The following is a 26,134-nucleotide window of genomic DNA, read 5'->3' as shown; positions in this document are numbered from 1 at the left end:
GCATGCACCACTGGGCCCACTGCAAGGCCCGTTCACTGAACTGTTTTGATCTCACCTGGTCATTACAAGGCATCGGAAATTCGGGCCATGCATTGGCTTTATAGAAGTGTCCAGAGCAGACATGTTTGTGTGTTCCTGATCAACTCAAGTTGATTTAAGAAGCCCCAATTATCCTGAGTAAGTCTGTGTGCCTCTCCAAATCACTAAAGGTTGCTCTGGCATTTGGGGAGGAGGAGCAGAAAGGATACAATTGGTGGGGATCTATGTTGCTGTAGCAAAAGTAGGAAGTCTTGAAGTGTGAGACTGACAGCTGAATCCCCTATAAGACCCAAAATCTCCCCTTGAAACTCCACTTGCCGAGTATCCCTAGAGAAAGCTTAGACCAACCTCCCCAGATTCCCAGTAGGCTCAGCAACCACTGCACATGGATGGATCCACTGTGCCAAAGGGAGGACGTTGCATTGCTTACTAGACTGGCCATGCTATGGGATTTCCCCCCCTCTTTTAGGTACCAAGTGTCACTGAGTCACCCCAAATCTTCTGTAATGTATTGAACACACAAGACCTGTACTGCAGAGCTTGCTAACACGAACATAAGCCATGAGGTTCAGTGAAACCTGAACTTCTCTACAATTGTCATATCCTCTACAACCCAGGAAGTGAGAGCTGGACCATAAAGAAAGCAGACCGCCGAAGAATTGATGCCTTTGAATTGTGGTGCTGGAGGAGGCTCTTGAGGATCCCCTGGACTGCAAGGAGAACAAACCTATCAGTTCTAAAGGAAATCAACCCTGGGTGCTCACTGGAAGGACAGATCCTGAAGCTGAGGCTCCAGTACTTTGGCCATCTAATGAGAAGAAAAGACTCCCTGGAAAAGACTTTGATGTTGCGAAAGTGTGAAGGCAAGAGGAGAAGGGGACGACCGAGGATGAGATGGCTGGACAGTGTCTGCGAAGCAACCAACATGAACCTGACACAACTCCGGGAGGCAGTAGAAGACAGGAGGGCCTGGCGTGCTCTGGTCCATGGGGTCACGAAGAGTCGGACACGACTAAACGACTAAACACACACACTACAACCCAATTTATAGCGGATACCTTTAGCAATACAGTCTTTATGCAACCTGTAGTTTCTATAATTCACTAACAGAGATTATTTCCTCCTTTTCCTTCATTTCTACTATTTGTTTTCTGTGTGCTTGTCAAACCCATCAGCTACCTTCAAGTGCACAATCCTGTCATTAGATAATGTTAAGCAATATTTAGAATTAAAAACGTTTCATATAACTTGTTTAAAATAGTCCACTTTGTGTAGATAGTCCCATGAAAAGGGGTGGGAGAGAATAAATAATAGGCCATGTAAATCCAGGAGCAGGCAATACCTTTATTGGACCACTGAAAATATCAAGCAGATTGTGAGCATTCTATGGTAATTTATCCCATTTTTCTCAAGTGGGAAAATATTTAATACTTAATAAGAGGAAACCACTTTGATCACAATTGAATATAGCTGAAAATAAGAATCACAAAGAGCATAACATAAACCCCATGACACAGCTCTGATTGGAACTGTGTCAGGGCTATATTTTTCTGAAATGTACCAACTGTGCCCCTTGAATTTTCTACCTAATACTTGGTGCAGGCCTGAAAAAATACAGTAAGGTCAACTTATTTCAGTGTAAAACCAAAAGCTCATAAGCCATATTCTGACTTGATCACAACTGTTCTTCCAACCACTTGAATGTCAATTCAGGATTAGAGATATGGAGACGCTGGGCCAAAAACAAAAGCGAAAAAGATTTTTCATGCTCCTCCCTACAAACTGGGAAGAAGTGGGAGATTATAGGCCTTCACATCTCTAAAGATCTGAGGTTCATTCCACTGTAAGATCCACCTACAGAAAATAATAAGTACATCAGGCATATTATTATGCAGTTGTTGCTTTGATAATATATTCACCTGTTATTATTAGAGAGGGTAGTAGCTGACTGTTTCCAAGCAACTTCACTTAATATATCTAATTGCTTTTGCTGACTGTAATTGAAGATTTGTTTTGGATTGTTACTGGGAAGGGATTTCAAATAGGTAATTCGTGGGAAACCACAGTTTTTGATACTTTTTAACGTGACAAAGGAAAAGCTGAGATTCTGATACAATGAAGAACTTCAACCGAGTAAAGAGAACACTGGAGTTACTTAACGCTGAGTTTCCAAAGTTTGGGGTTTATATATAGGAACATTTTTCTCTTGAAGTGATGGCAGTCCCTTGATCATATCAGCAGCTTTCTCTGCTATCATAATAGTTGGGGCATTTAAATTTCCACTGACAATACTAGGCATTATTGAGGCATCAACAACTCTCAGGTTTTCCATTCCTATAACTTTGGTCTGGGGATCAACCACAGCAGTAGTATCAGAACTCTGTCCCATTTTGCACGTGCAGGAAGGATGATAGGCACTATCTGCCTTTTGTCTTATGAAGGCATCCATTTCTGCATCCGACTGAACATGTTCTCCTGGTTGAATTTCAGATCCTCGGAATATATCAAAGGCCTTCTGAGCAAATATCTCTCTGGTTAACTTCACACACTGACGGAATTCCCAGGCATCTATTTCTGAAAAACAAAACAAATCTTTAAGATGACAGCCTCAGGATAGCCAGTTCTAATCTATGATTCTGATTGCCTGTGTCATTATGTGCCACCACCGCAATGCTGCTCTTTCTGTGAAAATAAGCAGGGCAGTCTGATTCCACAAGCGCTCTTTAAGCACATTTGAACACACAGGAGTTTCTGGTTTGGAATACGTAATCATTTCCGTCAGTGTCATGGACAGCCCAATTGAATTAGATTGCCTGAATGGCTCCACCATACTAGACAGACTGGAAGTGCACAACATCAGGAAACCTAAACTGCAGTTGTAATGAGATTACTGAATCTTGGATCACTTTAAGCCACCAGTTCATTGGGAATTTCACCCTCTTGGAAACTTTAAATTTGATCATTGTGTGATTACTGTGCCAAAGCCTACAGGGACAAAAAAATGGATGGCAATAAAATACATTGGTACCACCAACCTAATATGCCAATGCCTGCAAATGGGTTTAAGAGTGTTTAGTTATTGATGGGAGTTTCAACCACATATTGGAACAAATCAACAACAACAACAACAACAAAGAATAGACAACTGCATTTACCTGTTGATAAATAGTTGGGTTCAAGGATAGGATGTTCTCTGGGGTCAGCATTTTTTAATTTTAGCCATCCTATGCTGGTACTGCGCATGGGACCAACATGGACCTGAAACAACCCATAAAGAACATCTGAAATATGTAATCTGGATGCTCCTTCTGAGCTCACAGTTTTTATATTTGGATGTTCAGATTCATAAGCCACAGTTCATTAAACTAAGGATCGACATTAAGGCCAGGTGTTCCTCTGTTGCCCTTCCAATCCCTTCTTATTAAATATCATTTTAATCTACTCAATATTTAATTTTTTAGAAAAGAACCTCAGAAGAACAAGCTTTACTAGGTCACTACAATATCAACAGCAACACAAAACCGTACACATCTATACATGTTCAAAATGACATAACCTCCTTTTTTTCTTATGACTTTTGATGCTTGGCGCATATTTCTTTTGCTGCCAAAGCAAATTTTCCTACTTGATAGGTAGTACAGTATTTGCATCCCTACCCACAAGCAGTGTGCAGAGTTCAGCCAAGGAGGGTCTATCATATAGAAGTCTAAGAATGCCAGCAAAAAGTTGGGTTCTGGGGTACTCATATAAAGGGCAACTTAATAAACAATGGAAAGCATCCTCGACCTCTCCTGATCCACAGATACAGGGTCTTTGATGAAATGGGACATTATCATATCTCCCCTCCAAAATGGCTGATGGCATAAAGCTGTGAAAGCTTTTCTTAAAGAGGCTAAGGTCAGATAAACAAAATAATTCTCCAAATTAAATGACGTTTTGTACAGAGGGAACCAACGAGAATGGGCCATTTGTGAGATGGCACACAGATCCAGCCCCTTAGAGTGAAGACTGACTTTTTCTTTAACCAGATGCACAGCTCTATTAGAGGCAAAAGTGTTGATTCCATAGCTCTGTAAAATGGGTCTAACTGAGTTTACTCAGGGCTTTTGAGAAGGATTATGGAGTTGTTGTTTTTGTAGCACTTCTTTGGGAGGCAGGTCAATTTCAACCAATACATGGCCAGGGCAATGTGGTCAATCTTTTAAAATATCTTTTTACATCCAAAGTGGTAAATTCTGGCTTAATGTCAGTTAGCAAACCAAGATAACAAGCTAAAATTTCAAAGAGAGTCACAAATAAATTAAGTCCCTGTTATTTTAGACTGTGAAATTGCTAATCTAGCAGAAGCAAAAAAATTCTATATTAACCAATAATGAAAGAGAAGTCATAGTAGGCTCTATCTAATGATGAGGACGGGCCTAATCTTTTTTACATAGCAGACAGTCAGACACCTGCATGGAGATTCATATGCTCACCTGATAAGCCTCCAGCTGAGAAGCAACACGGCCATGGTCAATCACCTGGGAAGGGAGGAAGTGAAACTGAATATCTGGGTGAGAAACTCCTGGTCGACTTCTGACAAATCCACCTGTCTCCAGGTGGGCAGTGGCACCATAACCTGCATAGGGAAACACCACTGATTAGAATCAGAAACTGTCAAAGAGAATGTTTAAAACACTTCTCCCCCTGCCCCATCATAGAATCTCACATCACGACCTTCCATACATGTTATCCACAATAAGCAGAATTTACTTTTGTCCTTGACTCATCAAATTCCATTCCCTACTCCTCTGAAGTCAACAAGGCTTAGGCATGGTTCATTCTGCTGGACTGCACGGTGTTTTGCTCTTTATAAAATTGTTTTAAAACAGAAAAACAAAGAACAACTGCTAACCTCTCTCCTTAAGAGTATCAGCTTATGATATTTTAATGAAGCAAAAAGGTAATCCCTAGTTTTAGGGACAAATCATATGCTCCGCTATTTTAGAGACAAATCATATGCTCCACTATTCAGCCGAAGGGAGTGGATGACAGCACAATTATTGCAGGCTTTGATAGGATAGAATCCCTTCCAAACTCCTTTCCACTCCCTTTCCTTTTCCACCCCTTTTATACTCCCATCCATGCCCCAAAAGCACAGTAATCTATGCACCCGGGTAGGTGGGGCTTGTCAGCCATGGAAGGCAGCCCATCTAGGAGAAGGAAAACTCTGATTTCAAACCTCCACTGCCTTTTGGCTATATCCACTGATGGAAAAGGTTTCAGGAGTAAACCTCGAGGCAAAATCCGGAGCTGGAGTCCTAGAGGCAGTTTGTGCTGTTCTGGCAACTCCTCAGACATTGCTGGAACCAGTTGTATTGGCTGTTGCCCTTCTAGTGGACTATTTCAGCGATGCGGAGAGGGGGAATTTGCTGCTTGGGTAGCAGCCTATCCTCCATATTATTTTACTCAGGCTTCGTGCTCTGGAAAGGACACTCCAGCTTTGCATACAGCATCAAAATAACACAGGAAGTAGCAATTACCGGTTATAATTCTTTGCTTGATTGTGTACAGCATGACACCATGGGCTACTTCCGATGGTGGGAGAGGTCATTGCACCTCACTAGGTAGCTACCACCCACCTTAAGCTGACCAGCCCCCAGCCAGTAAGGTGCCACCTCGCCACAATCTTTTAACCTCACACGGTGCGTGGGGTTTAGGGTGACATCCGACAAGCAGATTGATAACCCTACACCATGCAATAGTCATAAGAAAACTTCTGCCCTAAAGTTGGGCACCTGGAATGTTCAGACAATGACCCTTGGCTTTTCTGATGACCTGCAGGAAATAGACAATGTGCACAAGACAGCAGTCATCGACATGGAACTGAGTAGGCTGCAGATGGACATTGTTGTCCTGCAAGAGATGAGGTTGCCAGACTCGGGATCTGTCAAAGAAAAAGAAATTCTCATTCTTCTGGCAGGGAAAACCATTGAATGAGTCCAAGGAATATGGTGTTGTCTTTGTGGGTAGAAATGCTCTGCTGAGATCCATTGTTCCACCTACTGTGGGGAGTGAAAGAATCCTGTCTCTGCAGCTCCACTCGTTGGCAGGACCAGTCACCCACATTAGTGCATATGCACCAGCATTGTCATCTACAACAGAAATCAAAGACAAATTCTATGACGATCTGGTAGGTACTATCAAAAAATCCTTGAGAGAGAGCTGCTGTTCATTCTCGGAGACTTTAACACTAGAGTTGGTACTGATTACAATTCTTGGCTCCCTTGTCTAGGCCGTTTTGGCATTGGGAAGATGAATGAAAATGGCCAACAGTTGCTGGAGTTTTGCTATTACTATGGTCTCTGTGTGAGCAACATGTTCTTTAATATGAACCTTCAACACAGACTCTCTTGGAGACATCCAAGATCAAAGCATTGGCATCAGTTTGATTTGATCTTCACTAGACGCTCTAGCCTTCCTAGTATTATGATCACACACAGTTATCAGGGTAAGGATTGCAATACTGATCATTCCCTGGTGTGTAGCAGAGTAAAACTGTGAATAAAGAGATTGCATCACTCAAAAAAGGAAGGAAGACCACCTATTATCAGCAAGACTCGCGATCAGAAAAAAGTAGAGAAATGCCCAAGCGCTTGAGGAAACCCCTCCAGGGCTGGCTGATGCAAATGCACCTGAATGATGGGAACATTTCAAGAACGCTGTGTATAACACTGCCAGGAGATGTTCCAACGATTACTGGCTTCAGCTCTGCTCTCAGATACAGATAGCAGCGGACACAGGTAACATCAAGGGAATGTATGATGGTATCAAGCAGGCTTTAGGTCCAACACAGAAGAAATCTGCTCCCTTGAAGTCTGCTACAGGTGTGATCATACACGACTGAGCACAGCAGATGGACCACTGGGTGCAGCACTTCTCTGAGCTATATTCTAGAGAGAATGTAGTAACCGAAGAGGCATTAAATAACATCGAGTGCCTACCTGTCTTGGAAGAGTTGGACAGCGAACCAACTTTAGCAGAAATATAAATGGCCTTGGATTCCCTTGCCTCTGGCAAGCTACCTGGGAAGGATAACATCCCTGTTGAAGTGCTGAAGTGCTGTAAAGAAACCATCATCACTGAGATGTATGAAATCTTTTGTCTTTGCTGGAGGGAAGGTGGAGTACCACAGGACAAGAAGGATGCAAACATCGTCACATTGTACAAGAACAAAGGAGACAGGGGCGACTGCAATAACTACCGTGGCATCTCTCTTCTTAGTGTTGTAGGGAAGCTGATTGCCCGTGTGGTGCTGAAGAGGCTCCAGGTGCTTGCAGACAGAGTCTATCCAGAATCACAATGTGGATTTCGAGCTAATAGATCCACCATTGGCATGGTATTTTCCCTCAGACAGTTGCAGGAGAAATTCAGGGAACAACAACAGCCACTCTTTGTGGCCTTCATAGATCTTACAAATACAAAGGCATTTGATTTGGTTAGCAGGGACGGCCTTTTTAAAATACTTCCCAAGATTGGATGTCCATGTATTTGTGAAGGCTTTCACGGCCAGGATCGAATGGTTGTTGTGGGTTTTTCGGGCTCTTTGGCTGTGTTCTGAAGGTTGTTCTTCCTAAAATTTCACCAGTTTCTGTGGCTGGCATCTTCAGAGGACAGCACTGAAGTCTGCCTGCCAAGACTTTGGATTAACAATCAGCCTGAAGGAAACACAACTCATGGGCCAGGGTGTGGACTCACCTCCTTCTATTACTATCTCCACACAAGAACTGGAGGTTGTTCATTATTTCGTGTACCTTGGTACAACAAGCTCTGACACTCTCTCTCTAGATGTTGAACTCGATAAACACACTGGCAAACCAGCTACCATGTTGTCTAGACTCACAAAGAGAGGATGGCTTAATAAGAAGCTGATGGCATATACCAAGATCCAGGTCTATAGAGCCTGTGTCCTGAGTACACTCCTGTACTGCGGTGAGTACACAGCAGGCAAGGAAGTTGAACACGTTCCATATGCATTGTCTCTGACACATTTTTTGTATTGCCTGGCAGGACGAAGTCCCAAACAGAGTAGTCCTAGATGAGCTGGAATTTTTAGCATGTATACATTACTGAAACAGTGATGTCTATGTTGGCTTGGGCATGTCGTGAGAATGGCTGATGATCGGATTTCAAATGATCTCCTGCATGGAGAATTACTGCGGAGAAAGTGCCCCAGAGGTAGACCACAACTGCGATACAAGGACATCTGCATGCAGGATCTGAAGGCCTTAGGAATGGACCTCAACAGATGGGAAACCCTGACATCTGAGTGCTCAGCCTGGAGGCAGGCACTTGTACAGCAGGCCCAGGCAAAGAGGCAGTCCCCAAACCAGCAAAATCAGGGAGCTGGGCAGGGGACAGATTGTATCTGTCTTCATGTGGAAGGGATGGTCACTCTCGAATTGGCCTTCTCAGCCACAGTAGATGCTGTTCCAAGACCTCTACTCAGAGCACGTTACCATAGTGTCTCAAGACTGAAGGATGCGTACACACTGATAGAATGAAGATTTAGTTTAAAAAGAGATTGTGAGGTGGAAAAGAGGCCAAAATATCACATAAGCAACATGGGATATAGAAACCAAAAGTGAATTATACCTTTCCCACGAGATTTCATTAACTATCTGCTTCATTGCAAAATATTTTTCCAGCAGGGCAATTTGAAACCTGGTCTAACACCATGCCACTTGTGTTTCCCTCTGGAGAATTTGTATCAATGAGTTGTATTTTGTATTTCTCTTGGGATAGGAAGTCGCTGCCAACTTTAACTTGGATGTATGAAGATTAGCAGCAGTGAGGTGGGCAACAGAAATGGGCAAACTGCTGATGAGGTACCTTTAGGGAGAATGCACTGGAGCCAGTGTAAATGATACTAATGCTTCCACATTGTAAACAGAAATTCGGGTAGAACATACAAACATAAGAAAAGCCCTGCTGGATCAAGCCAAGAGCCCATCTAGTCCAGCTTCCTGTATTTCACAGTGGTCTCACCAGATGCCTCTGGCAGCACATGGGAGCACTAGATACCTGTCTCCTGATCCCACTCCCCTGCATCTGACATTTTGAAGTACCTTCCTTTTAACCCTGGAGTTTATGCATCCCCATCATGGCTTGTAACCTACAATGGACTTTTCCTCCAGGAATCTGTCCAATCCCCTTTTAAAGGCATCTAGGTCAGATGCCATCACCACATCCTGTGGCAAGGAGTTCCACAGACTAACAACAGGCTGGGTAAAGAAATATTTTCTTTGTTCTCACTCTCCAAACACTCAATTTGAGTGCATGTCCCCTGGTTCTAATATTGCGTGAGAGGAAATAGAGCTTCCCACTATCCACTTTATCTATCCCCTGCATAATTTTTTAAGTCTCAAAGATGTATAAAATTAGAAGAACAGAGAAATGCTCATTGCATATAACAGAAGCGAGAGCAGTTATGGTAAAATTTTATGGTGAAATCAGATAAACATCTTGTGAATTCGGACAATGAAAAGAAGACTGGAATACATTCTGCTAAAAAAGTCTGTGAGTCTCAGGAAATCTAGAATATTTGGAATTTTGGAAGGAATCCTGCTTCTCCCTCCCTCAGCCTCTCATAGGATCTCCCAACTCTGCACAGCATTTTTAAGCAGCTGCCATGAACACCAGGAGAGTCTGCTTCTACAGCCATTTTGCACATGATTAAATCTAGATCTAGCCATACCTCATTCAGTAGTCAATCATTCTTTATATTCCAAGTGCTCTGAGATATATTTGCCTGTGCAGATAATTGTTTTTTTTCATAGTAAAGTCAACTGGATGTATCTCTCAGAAGAAGACTGGAAGGACAGATCCTGAAGCTGAGGCTCCAATACTTTGGCCATCTCATGAGAAGAGAAGACTCCCTGGAAAAGACCCTGATGTTGGGAAAGTGGGAGGGCAAGAGGAGAAGGGGACGACAGAGGATGAGATGGTTGGACAATGTCATCGAAGCAACCAACATGAATTTGACCCAACTCCGGGAGGCAGTGGAGGATAGGAGGGCCTGGCGTGCTCTGGTCCATGAGGTCATGAAGAGTCGGGCACGACTAAATGACGATGACTCAGAAGAAGAGTATAATGAAACATGATTTTAAGTCATACCTGTATGTTTCAGGAACCATTCGAGACCAATCTTGACCATTTGAAGAGGCTTTTGTGATTTGTATAGTGTGACAGGTTGAGTACATTTGTGTTGTACATATATTTCTAGGTGGTCTTGAAGATTCTGGCCAACTCCTAGTAGAAATGACAAAAACACACCAATCATTACACAAGTGAACCTATAAGTTTGCTATAAGTTAAAGCAGAACTATGCAGTATTATTAGAGACAAACCTGGAAGGTTACATACAATGGGTATTCCTAATTTTTTCAGATCATCTGCATTTCCAACTCCAGACAACATAAGTAGCTGTGGGGAATTTATGGCACCTCCACTTAAAATAACTTCCTTAGTAGCAAAAACCTGAAATAAGAGAAATATGATAGTAAATAGACATGATCTGTGACAGAACAAAATTTGAAAGAACATTTTCAGGACCCTGCGTTTTTAGATCCTACACAGCTAACATACAGTGTCTCATTTCTCTTTGAATAAGGTATCCCATCATGAGTATTAGCTACCCAGGTATTTCCTGCAGAAAATAGTGATTTCCAAAGTAGGACCTTGATTTCTAAAGTCCTGTCCAGGAAGGAAACTTGGACAACATGGTCTCTGAGAAGACAAGGAAATGATTTCTTTCTCCTAAAGTAATGCAGCAAATAAAATGGGTGATGTTCTATACTATCAGAATAATATCTTTTATAAGCCTAAAAAAAGTGGTTTGTCTTTAGAGTTCCTAACCAGTAGGCTCCCATTTGCGTCAGTCACTTTTTTTTAATCTACTAAGGCAAAGGCTACATGGGACAAGGTGATAATGCCTTAAATTCTTATCTCATATAGTCATCCTTACTGTTTAAAACATGAATTTGGGAGCTGTTGCTTAAATGACTTCTAGACAGTTTTCTGAAAGCACACTTCAATGAAATGAGTGAAAACACTGGAATATGTCAAAGTGAATCTCAGCTGATTTGAACGAGTAAAGCAAGAACTATGAAGAAAAAACAGGGTGAGATTCAACAAGAAGACTGAGTCACAAGGTGTATAAAAATGTTTGCAATGAAGATTTTATTGTTGTCTTAAAAGCTCGGGCTTGATACGTTTCGGCAATGGTCTTCTTCCAGAGCTAAGCATGAAACAAAAATATGTATTTATTTAGAAAAAGTTGGCTTGGGACCATTACAGCTCTTTTTAAAACTCTATAGAAAACAGTATAATATATTAATAAAAGTACACATAACAAAATCCTAATACATCTTAATGAGAGCATATAAGATACATACCAAGCTTTTAGAATTTTTACTTCTTGTGTGGTCTATACCAGCTCCAACATTGATTCAAAGTGCAAATACAGAAGGGATGGTATCTACGTACTCTCAGCTGGCAGGTGAGTCAAGGGCAGTGAGATAATCAGTGAGGCAGCGGGACAGTATATAAACCATGTGCATATAACCCCACTCATGAAATCATTGTAAAAATTAAAATTGCACTAGAAGAGGGTTTAAGCCTGGGTTGCATTAGTAACACTGAATATAAATTTCTGCTTAACAATAGCTCCAGAATACTGTTTTTGTATACCTTACCCAAGATTCAGAAAGCAAATAATTCAGGGACAGGAAGACAGTCTCAGGATGCAATTCAGTCCTGGAGCCCCTATCAAAGTTTATTGATCATTACCGTCCAGAGTAGACCATAGGTCTAGATGGGCGGGGTATAAATCTAATAAAATAAATAAAAATAAAATTTAAAAACCATTTATACCATATACTCAGGACTCTAGAGATATGATTAATAAATCTGAAGCAGTTACAATACAAAAAAAATGATATTTTAGTTAATCTGGATGCGAGATTATTATACACTAACATATCTCAGGAAGAAGTCTTAAGAATTCTAAGAATTACTTTAGACAAAACAGCAGAGGGACGCCCACCAACCTTCTTCCTGCATTCACTAGCTGAGATAGCCTTGAAAAGGATTTACTGTATTTAAAATTTAATAACAATAAATAAAATGAGTGGTCATGGGATGTGCCATGGCCCTAAAAGTAGCCAACTTGTATATGCAGTCCTTTGAAGATAGGATGCATTCTGGAAACCACCTATTTAAAGAGAATTTAATCAAATGGTTTGCATACATAGATAATGTCTTTATAATTTGTGGGGGGGGAGAGAGAGTTTATTAGAACAGTTCTTTGGATGGCTTACTACTCTGTATTAAATTCGGCATTAATTATAAATATGACAAGATACATTTCTTAGATCTCACTTTCAAGAAAGAATCAGGGAAGCTGTACACAAAGGTATATAGAAAACCAACAGATTGTAACACCTATTTGAGTTTTGATCTCATCCTAGATCTCTACATCAAAATCTTCCTTATGGTCAATTCTTAAGGATGAAAATGAACTGTACCAGGAGGAAGAACTTTGAACAGGAATCTCTAATATTGAGAAATCAGTTAAGGAGCAGAGGTTACCCATCTGAGGTCACAGATAGTAGTTTTTCTAAGGCCAGTAATACCAGATGCAGTGATCTTATAAGTAAACAAAGAATGTACAAACCGTGCCAACTGTGTTCTAACATATGGTCATATCACTAACAAACTACAGAAATGCATAAAGACGCATTTACACATCTTAGAAAGTATAAAAGGCTCTCAAAAGAACAAGAAACCTAGGGGATATGTTAGTAAAGACAGTACCACCACAAATTCCAAGTATTCTACTTAGTTCTTCCCCTCCCACAGGATACCATCCCTGTGAATATTGTGCCTATTGTTGAAATACATGCCATTTAATGGAATTTAAAGATCCATAGAATGGCAAGGTACACATCCTGAAGAGATTTACCAACAGCATTACTAAGGGAGTGATCTATGCCATAAGTTGCCCTTGTAACAAACTAAATAGGGTAGTAAACCCTTTAAGACAAGTATAGGAGAACCTCTTTAGTAATTTAAGAAATAGAAGGCTGGGCAGTCATCTTGTCAGCCATTTCACAGAATTTAGGCACACAATAAAAGATTTAATATTCTGGGTCATGGATATGGTTCCTGTTAAGTATAGGAGGTCCCTACCAAGGAAGGAAATTGATTGGAAATTGAGGTTGAACATTTTAGCCCCTTTTGGGCTAAATTAAGAAATAGGCTTCTGGCCCTTACTATAGCACAGTGCCCACTGCCTCACTGATTATCTCACTGTCCTTGATTCATCTGAGAATAAGTAGATACCATCCCTTCTGTATTTACATTTTGGATTAAAGTTGGAGCTGATATAGACCAAACAAGAAGCAACAGTTCAAAAAGATGGTATGTATCTTGTATGCTGTCATAAAGTTGCACTAGAAGTTTATGGATCTTATTTTGTGCATATTTATTAATATGTTATATTGTTAACTGTACTGTATAGATAAGAAACAAGAGCTGTAACTATCCCAAGCCTGCTGTTTCTAAGTTAATGTGAATTTTTATTTTATGCTTAGCCCCTGAAAGCCACTCCTGAAATGCGCCGAGTCTGAGCTTTAAGAATAAGAATAAAATAAAAAGATAAGAATAAAGTCTGCATTGCCAACATTTGCATACATCTTGAGACTCAGTCTCCCAGTTGCACTTTTGCCATCAGTGGAAGTACCAGGTTCCTTCCACTTTTGAGGTCCAACAGGACCATTCTGTTGATAGAACTGTAGTAGCTGCCGCTGCAGTCATATTTGTACAGTTTGGGTCTTGTGAGCCAAGTGTTCAATACAATTTCCCTAGAAAAACAGTTATGCACAAAGATCATTTATTGGGGCAACTCTGTCCACAGGTGCAAACATTCAAAGATTCCTTATCCATGTATATTCTCAAAACATGCACAAGTCTAAACACAAGTCAAGAAAGGACAACAGGCAACACCTGGAGAGTATCTGTAAGGTTGCAGTGGGAGGGGGAAGCCCACCCATTCCTTGACTACATTATTTCTGTAAGGTACCTGGATTAATAAGTGAACTGGAGTCTACACCTCAATTTTGTTTGTCCACCTGCCAAGGCTTTGCTGGACCACTGGACAACTGGACCAGTCGTATCCCACACGCTGGACACCAATCAATGTGACAAACCCAGACCTACTGGGATCTGCCACACAGTTACACTAAGCTGCCACCAACCATTCCCTATAATAAGTCACACAGACCAGGGATGGATTTTTAAACAACAAAAGAATAAGGTTTATTTTAAATACAAACAGGGTAAAATAAGCAATCAGGTGAATAAAATAAAGTAACGTGGCTTATTTTCACACACACCAGCATACAGTTTGGTTCACCTAGAACCTTTAACTTAAAGCACAGACCCTGAACCCATCAGTTCTGGCTAACCAACAGACCCCTGAACCTTTCAGGTTGGTACTCTGACACACAGTAGTACCCTGTCAGACACACAGACTCCCACAACAGCTTCTTCTTCCCCAGCTGCTGCTTCGTCCCTCCCAGTGTCTCACAGTCTGTCTCAGCATCCCCTCTTCACCACACAGGCATCACATATTTATACAGTACAGCCCCTCCTCCTGATGTCCCGCCTTCCACTCCCCATAGGATGGAACTTTCCCTCCAAACCCATGACAGACAGGTAACATCAGTGCTGTTATGTAACACCTCCCCTCTTTATAAGTTGTTTTGTAGGGGGAAAGCTAAGGTGCTTTTCACCAAAAAAACAACCTGTATAAAACATACAACAACAGTTATACATACCCTATAATACTTACATATACTTACACTCCAAGTTAAACATAGCAAATAGGCATTTCAAACATTTACCATATGCATTACATCAATTTTACCTTTATTAATACAAACCAATTTAAAACCAGGTACATTTTAACTTTTTGTCTTCATTATATACATATAGTCCATGTTCTTTCGCCGTCTTCAGTCTTCAGGTCTTCTTGATAAGGCGTCAGCAACACAGTTCACTGACCCTCTGACCACCTTCACTTCAAAGTCATAGTCCTGTAAGTTCAAAGCCCACCTCATAAGTTTGCTATTGTGGGTTTTCATTGTCTTTAACCATTGCAATGGTGAATGGTCAGTGCACAGAATAAAATGTCTTCCCCAGATGTAAGGCTTGGCCTTCTGGATCGCGTAGACTATGGCCAAACACTCCTTCTCCACGGTTGCCAAATGTCTCTCACCTTTTTGAAGTTTCCTACTCAGGTAGGACACTGGATGCTGGCCACCATTCTCATCCTCCTGGCACAGAACTGCTCCTACCCCGCTGCTAGACGCATCGGTGTAGATGATAAACTCCCGGTCGAAGTCTGGAGCACGCAGGACAGGATAGTTGATTAACGCCTCCTTCAACCTCTGGAACGCCGCCTCACAGTCGCTGGTCCACGGGATGCGGTCATCAGCCTTCTTCCTCGTCAGATCGGTCAGCGGAGCCGCAATCTCGCTAAACCTCGGGATGAACTTTCTGTAGTAGCCCACCAACCCAAGAAATGATTTGACTTTTCTCTTGGTGGTGGGTCTAGGCCAATCTCGAACAGCTTCTATTTTGGCCTCCAGGGGTTTTATCACTCCTCCCCCTACCTTGTGACCCAAGTATTTTCTTTCTGGGATACCCAGCTGCAGTTTGCTCTCTCTGCAGAGCCTAGGCCAAAGCACTTCCTCCCCTGGGTTAAAGCGCCTCTCCCTGCCTTCCTGGTCATCCCAAGCTTTCTTTCTGACCTTTTGAGCTGGCAGGGTCTCTGCTGCTAGCTCTAGGTTTCTCCTTAGGTCATTCATCAAGGTGTCTATGTAAGTCACAACGTCTTGTGGGTCACCCTGGGCGATCTGCCCCCAACCCTGCTCGATCAAATCAAGGGGCCCCTTCACCCCTTTCCCAAATAAAAGTTCAAATGGACTGAACCCGGTACTGGCTTGTGGCACTGATCGATAAGCAACCAAAAGGGATTGCAGCTTCTGGTCCCAATTGTTTGGATTCTCTGCCAAGTAAGCCCTAATCATGCGCATTAGAGTCCCATTGAACTTCTCAGTTAACCCATTACTTTCCGGATGATAAGCAGTGGTTTCCTTGTGCTTTATTCCACAGATTTGCCATAAGCGTTTCATGAGCTTTGACGTGAACGATGCCCCCAAATCTGTGATTATCTCTGAGGCAAATCCCATCCTGGACATGTACCCCACCAAAGCATCTGCCACTGTGTTAGTTTCAATATTAGTCAAGGGTATGGCTTCAGGATACCTTGTGGCATGGTCCACAATTGTTAGGATGAACCTGTTCCCCCTCTTTGTGGCCTTGGGCAAAGGTCCCACAATATCCACCCCTATGCATTTGAACGGAGTGTCAATCACAGGCAAAGGGCACAGCTTTGCTTTGGTCCTGTCGCGGTTATTCCCCTGCCTTTGACACACATCGCATTGTTTACAGAACTCCCTGATCTGCTTCCCTATGTCAGGCCAGTAGAAATTCTGTGTGATTCTCTGCTGTGTTTTGTTGACCCCTAAGTGTGCAGCAAACATGTCAGAGTGACCCCTTTGTAAGATCATGGGGCGATACTTTTCAGGTACCACCAGCTGACTTCTGATCCCATCTCCCCCTTTTGAGATATTCCTCAGGGTTTCTCTATATAAAATCTCCTTTTTCTCCAGAAATCTCACTGGGGTTTCAGGTGTTAGCTGGGCGTCAGTCACCTGTTCAAAACACTTTTGGAGAGTGGCGTCTGCCTTTTGCTCCTGTCCAAATCTGCTGTCTGTGGTTAAGGTTTCCACCACAGCTTCTGAACTCCCCTCTGCTTCCGCCTCTGGCTCATCATTACCCCCCTGAACTGTCCCTGTGGTGGCTTGTGAGCGTGTAATCACTAGCACCCTTTTCACATGTTCAGCCAGGTCATTTCCCACGAGCACGGCTGCTGGCAGAGTAGAGGAAATCGCTAGCCGCCAATCTCCCCTCCAGCCTTGAAAGTGGACAGGTACCTCTGCTACTGGCAGAGAGATTACCTGCCCCTCAATACCTGCTACCTTTATGCTCTCATTTGGGATTATAAACTCCCGGGGAATGATATCGGGATGGCACAGGGTTACCTGGGAACAAGTGTCCCGCAGCCCCCTATACTGACGGTCAAGTATTCCTACGTCCACCCCGGCTGTCTCAAACAACTGAGAATCTGTTTTTATCAGCAAGCAGCGCTTTACCTCCACAAGAGGACCATTTTCCTCAGCCTGCTCAGCATAGGTAGCTGTTCCAGACTGAGTAGCCATGGCAACAGGCTCCCTCTGTGACACTGAGCCTTGCTCTTGCTGGACACAGAACACAGCTTTTGGCTTGGTCCCACTAGAATTCTGAGGCACCATTCCTTTTAGCTGCTTCAATTTCTCACACTCTGAGATCAGATGACCCTTTCCCTGACAGAAATAGCATTTTCTGGTGTATTTTGATTCTCTCTCCTCTTGTTTGGGTTTTCCCTCCAAATTCTGAGGGCTTGGTTTCTTGCCTGAGGGCTTCCCTTCACCATGGGCCCCTCCCCCTTGCTGGCTTTTCCCTGGTCCCTGAGAGTACTTGCTGTAGGTTTCTTTGGGTTTCCCTACAGATTTCCCCTCACCCAAGGGCTTTCTTATTTGGGAAATAAAATCTGCGATTTCTGCGGCTGCTGCCACAGATTTCGGTTTCCTTTCCCTCACCTGGAATTTCAATTCCCCATGCAGAACTGAATAGAACTGTTCCAGGGCTATCAAGTCTTTAAGCTGTTCATAGGTCTCTGTTCCCTCCTGCGACAGCCATTTCTCAAGCAGCCTCACCAATTGGGCCCCCACTTGGGTAAAAGTCTGTTCTGGCTTCTTGGTGAGGGACCTGAACCTTTGTCTCATCTGCTCTGCATTTATCCCATGTCTTGCAAACACCAGTTTTTTAAACTCTGCGAAATCTTTCATCCGTTCCTCAGGCATCTCGGCATAAACCTCAGCCAGGCTACCACTGATTAAAGACCGCATGATGGTCATCTTCTCAGTTTCCCTCACTGAGAAGTCCACAAACGCTCTTTCCACTAAGGAAAAGAACACCTCAGGACAATCTCCCTTGTGGTACACAGGGAATTTCTTCAGGTCAGCCTTAGACAGTTGGCCTCCCTCAGAATCCCTATTATTATTATTGTTCTGGTTCATCAGTTCCAGTTTTCTTAATTCAAACGCCATCTTCTCTCTCTCCATTCTTTCTTCTCTCTCCATTCTCTCTCTCTCTCGCTCTAATTCAAATGCCATTTTCTCTCTCTCTAATCTTTCCTCCATTTCCCTCACCCTCAGTTCATGCTGTTGGGCTAGGATCAATTTTCTAAGTTCTGGGTTCTGCTCTCCTGTGCTGTCACCTTGCACTGAGCCAAATTCATCCTCAGAACCTTGGTCAATCTGGGGGTCTTTCACTTCACTCATGTCTGCTACTTGGCTTCGAGTCAAGGGCATACCCCCCCTCAGAACAGGCTGCTTTAAAAAGTCAAGCCTCAAAATAAAACGACCACTTTTTTTCCTTCTTGCCTCAGAACCAGCTCTCCCTAGAGATTGCTGCTGTTCTTCAGCACTACTTGCAACAGTATCGAGTCAGAGCCTACCCCCCTCTGCTGGGCCTCTCAGCTGGCAAGCTAGCTCGCTGTTGCTACGCAGTTTTGCCTCAGCGTTTTCCCGCCAAAATCAGGCTGCCTCAGAGCACCTTAATCTAAGTCTCCCCAGTTGGCACGTTCTTCTACTAGTGCACCTCCCCGTGAGGTACACCTAGAAGATTACCTACGCGCCTCAGACTGTCCCTGACTGGACCCCCCTTGCTCTGGGCACACCTGCCAAGGCTTTGCTGGACCACTGGACAACTGGACCAGTCGTATCCCACACGCTGGACACCAATCAATGTGACAAACCCAGACCTACTGGGATCTGCCACACAGTTACACTAAGCTGCCACCAACCATTCCCTATAATAAGTCACACAGACCAGGGATGGATTTTTAAACAACAAAAGAATAAGGTTTATTTTAAATACAAACAGGGTAAAATAAGCAATCAGGTGAATAAAATAAAGTAACGTGGCTTATTTTCACACACACCAGCATACAGTTTGGTTCACCTAGAACCTTTAACTTAAAGCACAGACCCTGAACCCATCAGTTCTGGCTAACCAACAGACCCCTGAACCTTTCAGGTTGGTACTCTGACACACAGTAGTACCCTGTCAGACACACAGACTCCCACAACAGCTTCTTCTTCCCCAGCTGCTGCTTCGTCCCTCCCAGTGTCTCACAGTCTGTCTCAGCATCCCCTCTTCACCACACAGGCATCACATATTTATACAGTACAGCCCCTCCTCCTGATGTCCCGCCTTCCACTCCCCATAGGATGGAACTTTCCCTCCAAACCCATGACAGACAGGTGACATCAGTGCTGTTATGTAACAGGTACCAATTTATTTGTAGTTCCATTTCAGATATTATTGTCTATACTTTTTTTTAAAAGAAGTCTTACTTTTTTCTTTTCTCCATTTTTAATATATTCAATGCCAATGGCTTTGGTGCCTTCAAATAAAATTTTTGTTACAAACGTACTGTCTTCTGCAGACAAATTTGGACGGGATAATGCAGGGCGAAGGTAAGCACTGGCTGTGCTCCATCTTTGACCTGCAAAATACAAGTTTTCATATAACGACAGTAGTAACCAAAATAACATGCAGTCTTTCTGTGATATATAAACAATGTTCTTGTTCTATGGATGTTATGTATTATTTATTCTCCTCCAACGTTACCATTCCAGTGCCGGTGGAGAGCCATTGACCTATTCAATGAAACCGTTTTACAAAGGATAGAATCCAAAGCTGCCATTTCACCGATGGATCTGCTTCCAGCAGCAGAACTGAGAGGAGACTTCTTCCTCCTCTCTGAAGCCCTAGACATGCCTTCAAAAACTGGTCTGGAGGTCTGGGCCCCTCCACCAAGGAGGTGTATGGGTAAAAGGGAGAAGTACATGGGAAGCAATGCCAACTATGTACCCACTAGTACAAGTTCAGCTTGTATGGGCTGTTGATGAGGGTGCAGGCTGTTCAAAATGACACGTGCAATACATCCCCCAACTATAGAACTACAAAGACCAAAGGACACCGTATGATGTTGCTGTCCAATCCAGCCTCCTTTGTTTCAGCAGCCATCCCAGCTGACAGTACTTATTGACTACTCCAGGGGCAAGCAACATTTTGGAGGTGGAAGCATATTGTTGGCCCTTTGAACCTCTTGGTAAGCATGCACTGAGCTGAGCTGCGCTTTGCTGCCTGAGGAGTAGCAGCACTTGGGCCTGCAGCTACTTTGCAGACCTGCAAAGAATTGGTGGAAATCACACGAGCAGTAGACACAACAGCACCAAGGCAGCATGAAGGCATTCCAGAGACCAGATGTGACCCAAGTGACATGAACCGTATGATCAACTGCACAATCAAATTGTGCCATACTGATTGCTTGGGCGTAACAATCTATACTCTTCCATGGGTATAATTTTTTCTTACATCAACTTCAGGAGGATTTCAGTCACATAGGATCTTGATTTAAATCAAATGGGATTTTTTTGACAATTTAAATTTAAAATATGATTTTAAAAAAATTTAAACTGTGATGTGATTTAAATCAATTTGATTTTAAAAAATCATTTACATTTATCCACCCTGGTTGCAAACATCCCCCAAATTTTACCTTTAAAATAAAGCACACAAGGTGTGAGCACCTTTAAGAACATCATCCCCCTATGACAGACTCACTGACTCATTAAATCTGAATTTTAATTTTGCTTACCATTGCTTCTGAGGCTACCTGATCCATATTATTTGTTTGTTTTGGGTGTGCGGTGGGGTGTTTATTTTAATTTCTTGTAAACAAAGTAAGTGTAAACAAACAAACAAACATGTTGTCTCCCTTCGGCTGTGGGGCAGGGATTGGTTCTTTAAGTGTTGCTGCAGACCTGTCTAAATAATGCCTTGATGCCAAAGAAAAAAATTGTGTTCTTATACGATTTAAATTAAAGAAACCATATGGTTAAAAATGGTGTCAGATATACAACACATGCTTATTACAGTGGAAAAAAGGATGTTACCCTTAGCTGGAATTACTTTTAAGCCAAAACAAACAATCCTAATTCCACTGAACTGGGAAATCTTTTAGAGGAATCACAATTTCCTGGAAAACACGAAGGAAAGTCTATATTTGATTACTGTTGTTTAGCACCCAGACGCCAAATAAAATGTCTGAAGGCTAACCTTTGTGTATGGTCATGTCCATCCAGCCAAAGCCTTCTTGCTGAAAACCATTCATATCCTCTGTGAAAGGGTACCCAGCTTGCTGAGCTGCATCCAAAAATGCTTGATGAAGAGGGTTTTTTGTTTTCCCCCTTGATACATGAAGTGGGCCATTCCCACCTCGATAAAGGTCAGGACCCAGCTCATGAGTTTGTGCTTTCTTAAAATAAGGCAAACAAAATTCATAGTTCCATCCAGTAGCTCCTTCCTTACTCCATCTGTTATAATCTTCTGCATGCCCTCGAATGTACACCATGGCATTGAGGGAGGAGGAACCACCCCACACTCTCCCTCTTGGCCAATACATGATTCGATTATCCATGTGCTTTTGTGGTGTCGTATGGTAATACCAGTTATATTTGTCATCACACAGGTTGTAGGTTAACGCAGCAGGCATGTGAATCTTCCACAGTAGCATTTTGCTATCCAAAAGAGTATCTTTGGGCCCTGCTTCCAGCAATTTAACAGTGCTCTGAGGGTCTTCAGTCAATCGGTTGGCTAAGACACATCCTGCAGAACCAGCTCCAACAATCACATAACTGAAAGCATCCATGTTTTTGGAATCAGCCTCAGACAATGCCTGTGTTCTCAGTTTTTGGCCACTCAGGGCATTTAAACCTCTCAATAGATGCTTTTTAATTAACATTCTTCCTACTCTGTGCACATGACTGGCAAAATCGCACGTCTGAATTCTTTTCATTAAATGCGACATATTTGTCCTGTTGTATTTCTGAAGTAAACAGTACAAAGTCAAATACTTTGACCTGAAAAAGAAGGAAAAGATATTGATAATTGACATGTACAGTAACTCAAATCGGTCAGTCTAAACATACTAAATGAATGTATAATCTCAGTCATAATTTTAGGCCTTAGCTCTGTTGTACTGGGAAGCAAAACTATACATTACTTTTAAAGATACCCTGTTGGTAAAATCAGCATTCTTTTTTTTTTTTTTTTGCTTTTTGAGTCTTTGTGCCTGCTAATTAGCACATTTAGAATTGCACACAAATTACTCTTACATTGTCAAATCCTCATTTTTAGTAACAGTCTGAACTTAAAGATAATTGATTCCCAAACTGGTGTCTTTAGATATCATCATTCGCCAGAATTCTTTAGGAAAAAAATTGTAATTTTAAATGATGTACAAAGTTTCTCAAGGAAAAGGAGAAATAAAAGTAAGGGTTGTAGCACTTTAAAAACTAGTACATTTAGTTCAGTATGAGCTTTCATGGATTACACTCTGCTTCCTCAGACAGAACTGAGGTACCATTCTTTTGATCTTTATTTTTACTAAATATGCTGCAATGAATTAACATGGCTACCACATTTATCTCAAGCAGATTAAGTTATAACAAAATACAACCAATGGTTTGGTTCACATATCTCATGACACCGAGGTTCTAGGAGAATCCTGGCTTATCATTCGCAAGGAACAGTCTGGAGCATGCTATCCAATCACACCCTCAATCCAAGAGGGTTCAACTAAACAAATTATGGTCAAGATATCAATGCTTTCCACCCAGCCTTTGTGGCTTTTAAAGTTGTGCATAGTCTCTTTTTTGAAAATGGCCAGAGAAGCCGATTGGTTAGCAGTAGAGGTGGTAAGTGCAATGTCCCCTGGTGTAGTGGTTAAATTGCAGTACTACGGTCAAGCTTCTGTTCATGATCCAAATTAGATCCCAAAGGATTCGGGGTTCAGGCAACCAGTTTGGATGACTCGGCCTTCCATTCTTCCAAGTCTGGCCAGCTAAGTACCCAGCTCACTCAATGGCAAAGTGTTCCTTATCTAATTATGTTGAAAACCACCCAAGCACTACAGGGTGATACATAAATCAAAACAACAAACAAATTTTCTCACCAAACCGCCACTAGTTCATGAGCTGTTATTTGTATCCATCATGGTGCATCAACTCACACAGTCAGAGTACCACAAGGGCTAGGAACAGTGACTTGTTAGGCAAAACTGACTTATAGCAGCTCTAACAGGGCTTTCAAGGTGAGAGAGATATTTAAGGAGTGGTTTCACTGGTTCCACTGCCCCCTTCCAGTTTCCATGGCAGAGGGGGACTGAAACCCTGCTCCCCAGAGTCCTCGGTCATCACTCTTGTCCACTATTCACCACAAAGTGGTGGCATTCTGGTGCTGTAGTTTATGCCATAGCACTTATTTTGGGGTGACCAGGAGGATTCCGGCTGACTTTTTTTTGATATATTTCATTATACTGTACTCAATTTGGAGATTAGAAGTTATTAACAATACTTTTAATAATAAACAATCAAACAGAGCCATGCACTGCTAAAGTTGCACTTCGCAGAGTGACACAACGGTGGCCCACGAAATTCAAGCAAATCCTCCCCCCCGCCTAAAGGGCGCCTGAGAAGCCTGGAAAAACTTCGGAGGGCGGCCCGGCCTCCGCTCGGGGCCAAGCGAGCCAGAAGAGCCGGATTCCTCGCAGCGGAGCGGGAGGGGGGGGAGTCACAGAGGGGGAGGGGGACGGCCAGCAACTCTTATTTATTTTTATTTATTTATTTACAATATTTTTTTAGCCGCACCATTACCAACCTCTTTCTACAGAAACGTCCTCCCAGAGGTTCCCAGAAATCTGCCCCACATTACCCGGGCCCGCGTGGACTTTGCTTCCTCGGGGACGTCCCAGCAACCTGCCGGGAGGGTGAGTGGGGAACTTTGCCTTCTCCGAAAGGGCAAATCCCGGCGTGGCCATGAACACCCCGGGCGGAAACGAGGGAGCTCGGTGACTGCGCCCCCCCCCACCCCCACTCCCACCGCACCCCTCCGGGGGGGCGCCGTTCCTCTCTCTTTCGCTTATTTTCAGGCTGGTCACGTCGACCCCTGAAGGCTTGGGCGCCGTCAGAAGACCTTTGGCGGGGTCGCGGCGGGCGGCCGAATGACCGAGCGGGGACAACACGTAGTGCGTTTCTCCGGCAACTGCTCCCGCCCCCACACACAGACACACACAACTCCCGGCCAAGTTCTCGCTTGCTGGGCTAGTTCCACGTCGAACCCCCCCCCCCGCGCCCCGCCACTCTCAAGTGTCGTCCACCGAACGCCCCCCAAGCCCCGCCATGCCGACGGCTCTTGTCTCCCTCCCCACTTTTTGATGCTATCTCTCTTCTCTCTCCCCCCTCCCGCCGGGCTCGTCATTAGCGCGGTAGTATTGGAGACGAAGACCGTGCCCTCCGCCACACTCCGTCCCCTCGGCGGCGAAGACGGCTGGCTGTACGTCCACGCAGCCACCCGCCCTTCCGAGGCCTTTCCCCACGCGCGCTCTCCAGCCTCCCCTACATACGCCTCGCTCTCCGCCTCAGGGTCCAAGGCTTAACTTTTCTCACGCCCTGACCCAGGTTCGCCGGCAAGCAACTCTCCAGTCCAGAAAGCAAGCAGCCCGTCAGTGGGAAGAAGCCTGTTCCCGGGGGGGGGGGGGGGAGGGGCTGGGCTGCTTGGACCCTTCGGCTTAATTTTATTTTATTATTCGGTTTCGTTTTGCTGTGGTTCTGTGGAAAACCACTCGGAGGGGGAAACGGTGAGCAAGGGGTTGGACTAGATGACCTAAAATCCATATATTTTTTCCCCAGCAGGGCCATATTAACCCATGGCCGGGCCTCTAGACTTTCAGGTATTTCAGATCCCTTCCGGCACTTCACTGTTTCACCCCCACTACTGTACAGCCGACAGCCCTAGGACGCCTCAGCTTCAGAGTCAGTCTTCCGAATAACAGCCTAACCTTCCAGCCATCTCTAATAGTACTCAGGAGAAAATGGAACAACTTCTATCCATATATTCTTCTCTACCCTGAAATTCTACTTCACCCTTATCAAAACATCACAAAATACAAACTTTCCCCTCCTCACCCACCCCTTCTAGTGTAAGAGTTTTAAATCTTCTAAGGAACAAGTTATCTGATCTAGTTGTTCCAGAGAAACAAAGTGCCTTTTTGTTGTAACTGCCTTCTATTCAAATCCCCATCAAGGCCCCCCCTGGCAAAACCCTTGTCAACTGCGCAACTGGTGTTTTTATGGTACATTTTTAAAGCATAATATGCACAATAGCAGTATTGTTTTTCTGTGGGGCTTTTTTTCTCTTTATAATGAAACAGCTGCTGTGATAGGACTTTTGTGTGAGGGAGGGCCAAGACTTACATATTTGTTACATTTTCACTGGCAGGGGGGAAAAAGTCTATTTACTTTTTGTACATCATAAGTCATGGCAACTTGGTAGAAGCCATGGTAATAGCCATGATTAAACAACAATAAAGAAAAACCTTGTAACTTAGTATTCAGCTCCTATAACAACAAAGATGCACTGCTGTTGAGCAACTTTCAGTGAGGTACTATTGCGTTCAATATGGATCAGAGACATCATCACTAATTGTGGTGACTTGGATTTATAGCGTGAATGGTTCAGATGGGGGTCATGTGAGACTAGAGTGCAGGATACATCATAATAGACTCAAGTTACAGGAAGCCAGATTTTAGTTGATATCAGGGAAAACTTCCTAACCATTAGAACAGTACAACAACAGAACCAATTACCTCAGGAGGTGGTGAGTGCTCCAAAACTGGAGGCATTCAAGAGAAAATTAGACAGTCATCTGACAGACATTTTAATTTATTTATTTACAATATTTTTACCCAGCTTT

General features: G+C 43.2%; 2 protein-coding genes across 5 annotated transcripts; both read right to left on the bottom strand.

Moving 5' to 3' along the window:
- Window positions 1-1,363: 1,363 nt before the first annotated feature.
- CHDH (choline dehydrogenase) lies at window positions 1,364-24,907 on the bottom strand. Of its 4 annotated transcripts, none has more exons than XM_020803924.3 (8): window positions 24,819-24,907; window positions 21,439-22,241; window positions 19,668-19,819; window positions 10,428-10,557; window positions 10,195-10,329; window positions 4,515-4,657; window positions 3,195-3,297; window positions 1,364-2,613 (listed from the first exon to the last, which is right to left on the bottom strand). In XM_020803924.3, the coding sequence occupies exons 2-8, from the start codon at window positions 22,187-22,189 to the stop codon at window positions 2,195-2,197; spliced, it is 1,833 nt and encodes a 610-aa protein (XP_020659583.3). In that variant the 5' UTR covers window positions 22,190-22,241; window positions 24,819-24,907; the 3' UTR covers window positions 1,364-2,194. The 4 variants fall into 4 exon arrangements, with proteins under 4 accessions (XP_020659583.3, XP_072845738.2, XP_072845740.2 ...); XM_072989637.2 differs by having other exon boundaries at window positions 24,836-24,885; XM_072989639.2 differs by lacking the exon at window positions 24,819-24,907 and adding an exon at window positions 24,094-24,208.
- On the bottom strand, window positions 15,154-18,762 carry LOC144586702 (uncharacterized). The gene is made up of 2 exons (XM_078385336.1): window positions 15,359-18,762; window positions 15,154-15,176 (listed from the first exon to the last, which is right to left on the bottom strand). The coding sequence occupies exons 1-2, from the start codon at window positions 18,618-18,620 to the stop codon at window positions 15,169-15,171; spliced, it is 3,270 nt and encodes a 1,089-aa protein (XP_078241462.1). The 5' UTR covers window positions 18,621-18,762; the 3' UTR covers window positions 15,154-15,168.
- Window positions 24,908-26,134: the final 1,227 nt, after the last annotated feature.

The sequence above is a fragment of the Pogona vitticeps genome, chromosome 2 (genome assembly GCF_051106095.1).
Source record: "Pogona vitticeps strain Pit_001003342236 chromosome 2, PviZW2.1, whole genome shotgun sequence".
Classification (NCBI taxonomy): domain Eukaryota; kingdom Metazoa; phylum Chordata; class Lepidosauria; order Squamata; family Agamidae; genus Pogona; species Pogona vitticeps.
Note: the sequence above shows the minus strand (reverse complement) of the source record. Positions and strands in the feature narration are given on the sequence as shown.

Coding starts and splice junctions, on each gene's coding strand:
- LOC144586702 (XM_078385336.1), bottom strand. CDS start 18,620: ATGCCCTTGACTCGAAGCCAAGTAGCAGACATGAGTGAAGTGAAAGAC.
- CHDH (XM_020803924.3), bottom strand. CDS start 22,189: ATGTCGCATTTAATGAAAAGAATTCAGACGTGCGATTTTGCCAGTCAT. Junction 10,558..19,667: donor AAAATGGAGAAAAGAAAAAA/GTAAGACTTCTT, acceptor CTCTTATTTCAG/GTTTTTGCTACTAAGGAAGT. Junction 4,658..10,194: donor ATGGTTCCTGAAACATACAG/GTATGACTTAAA, acceptor TTCCCTATGCAG/GTTATGGTGCCACTGCCCAC.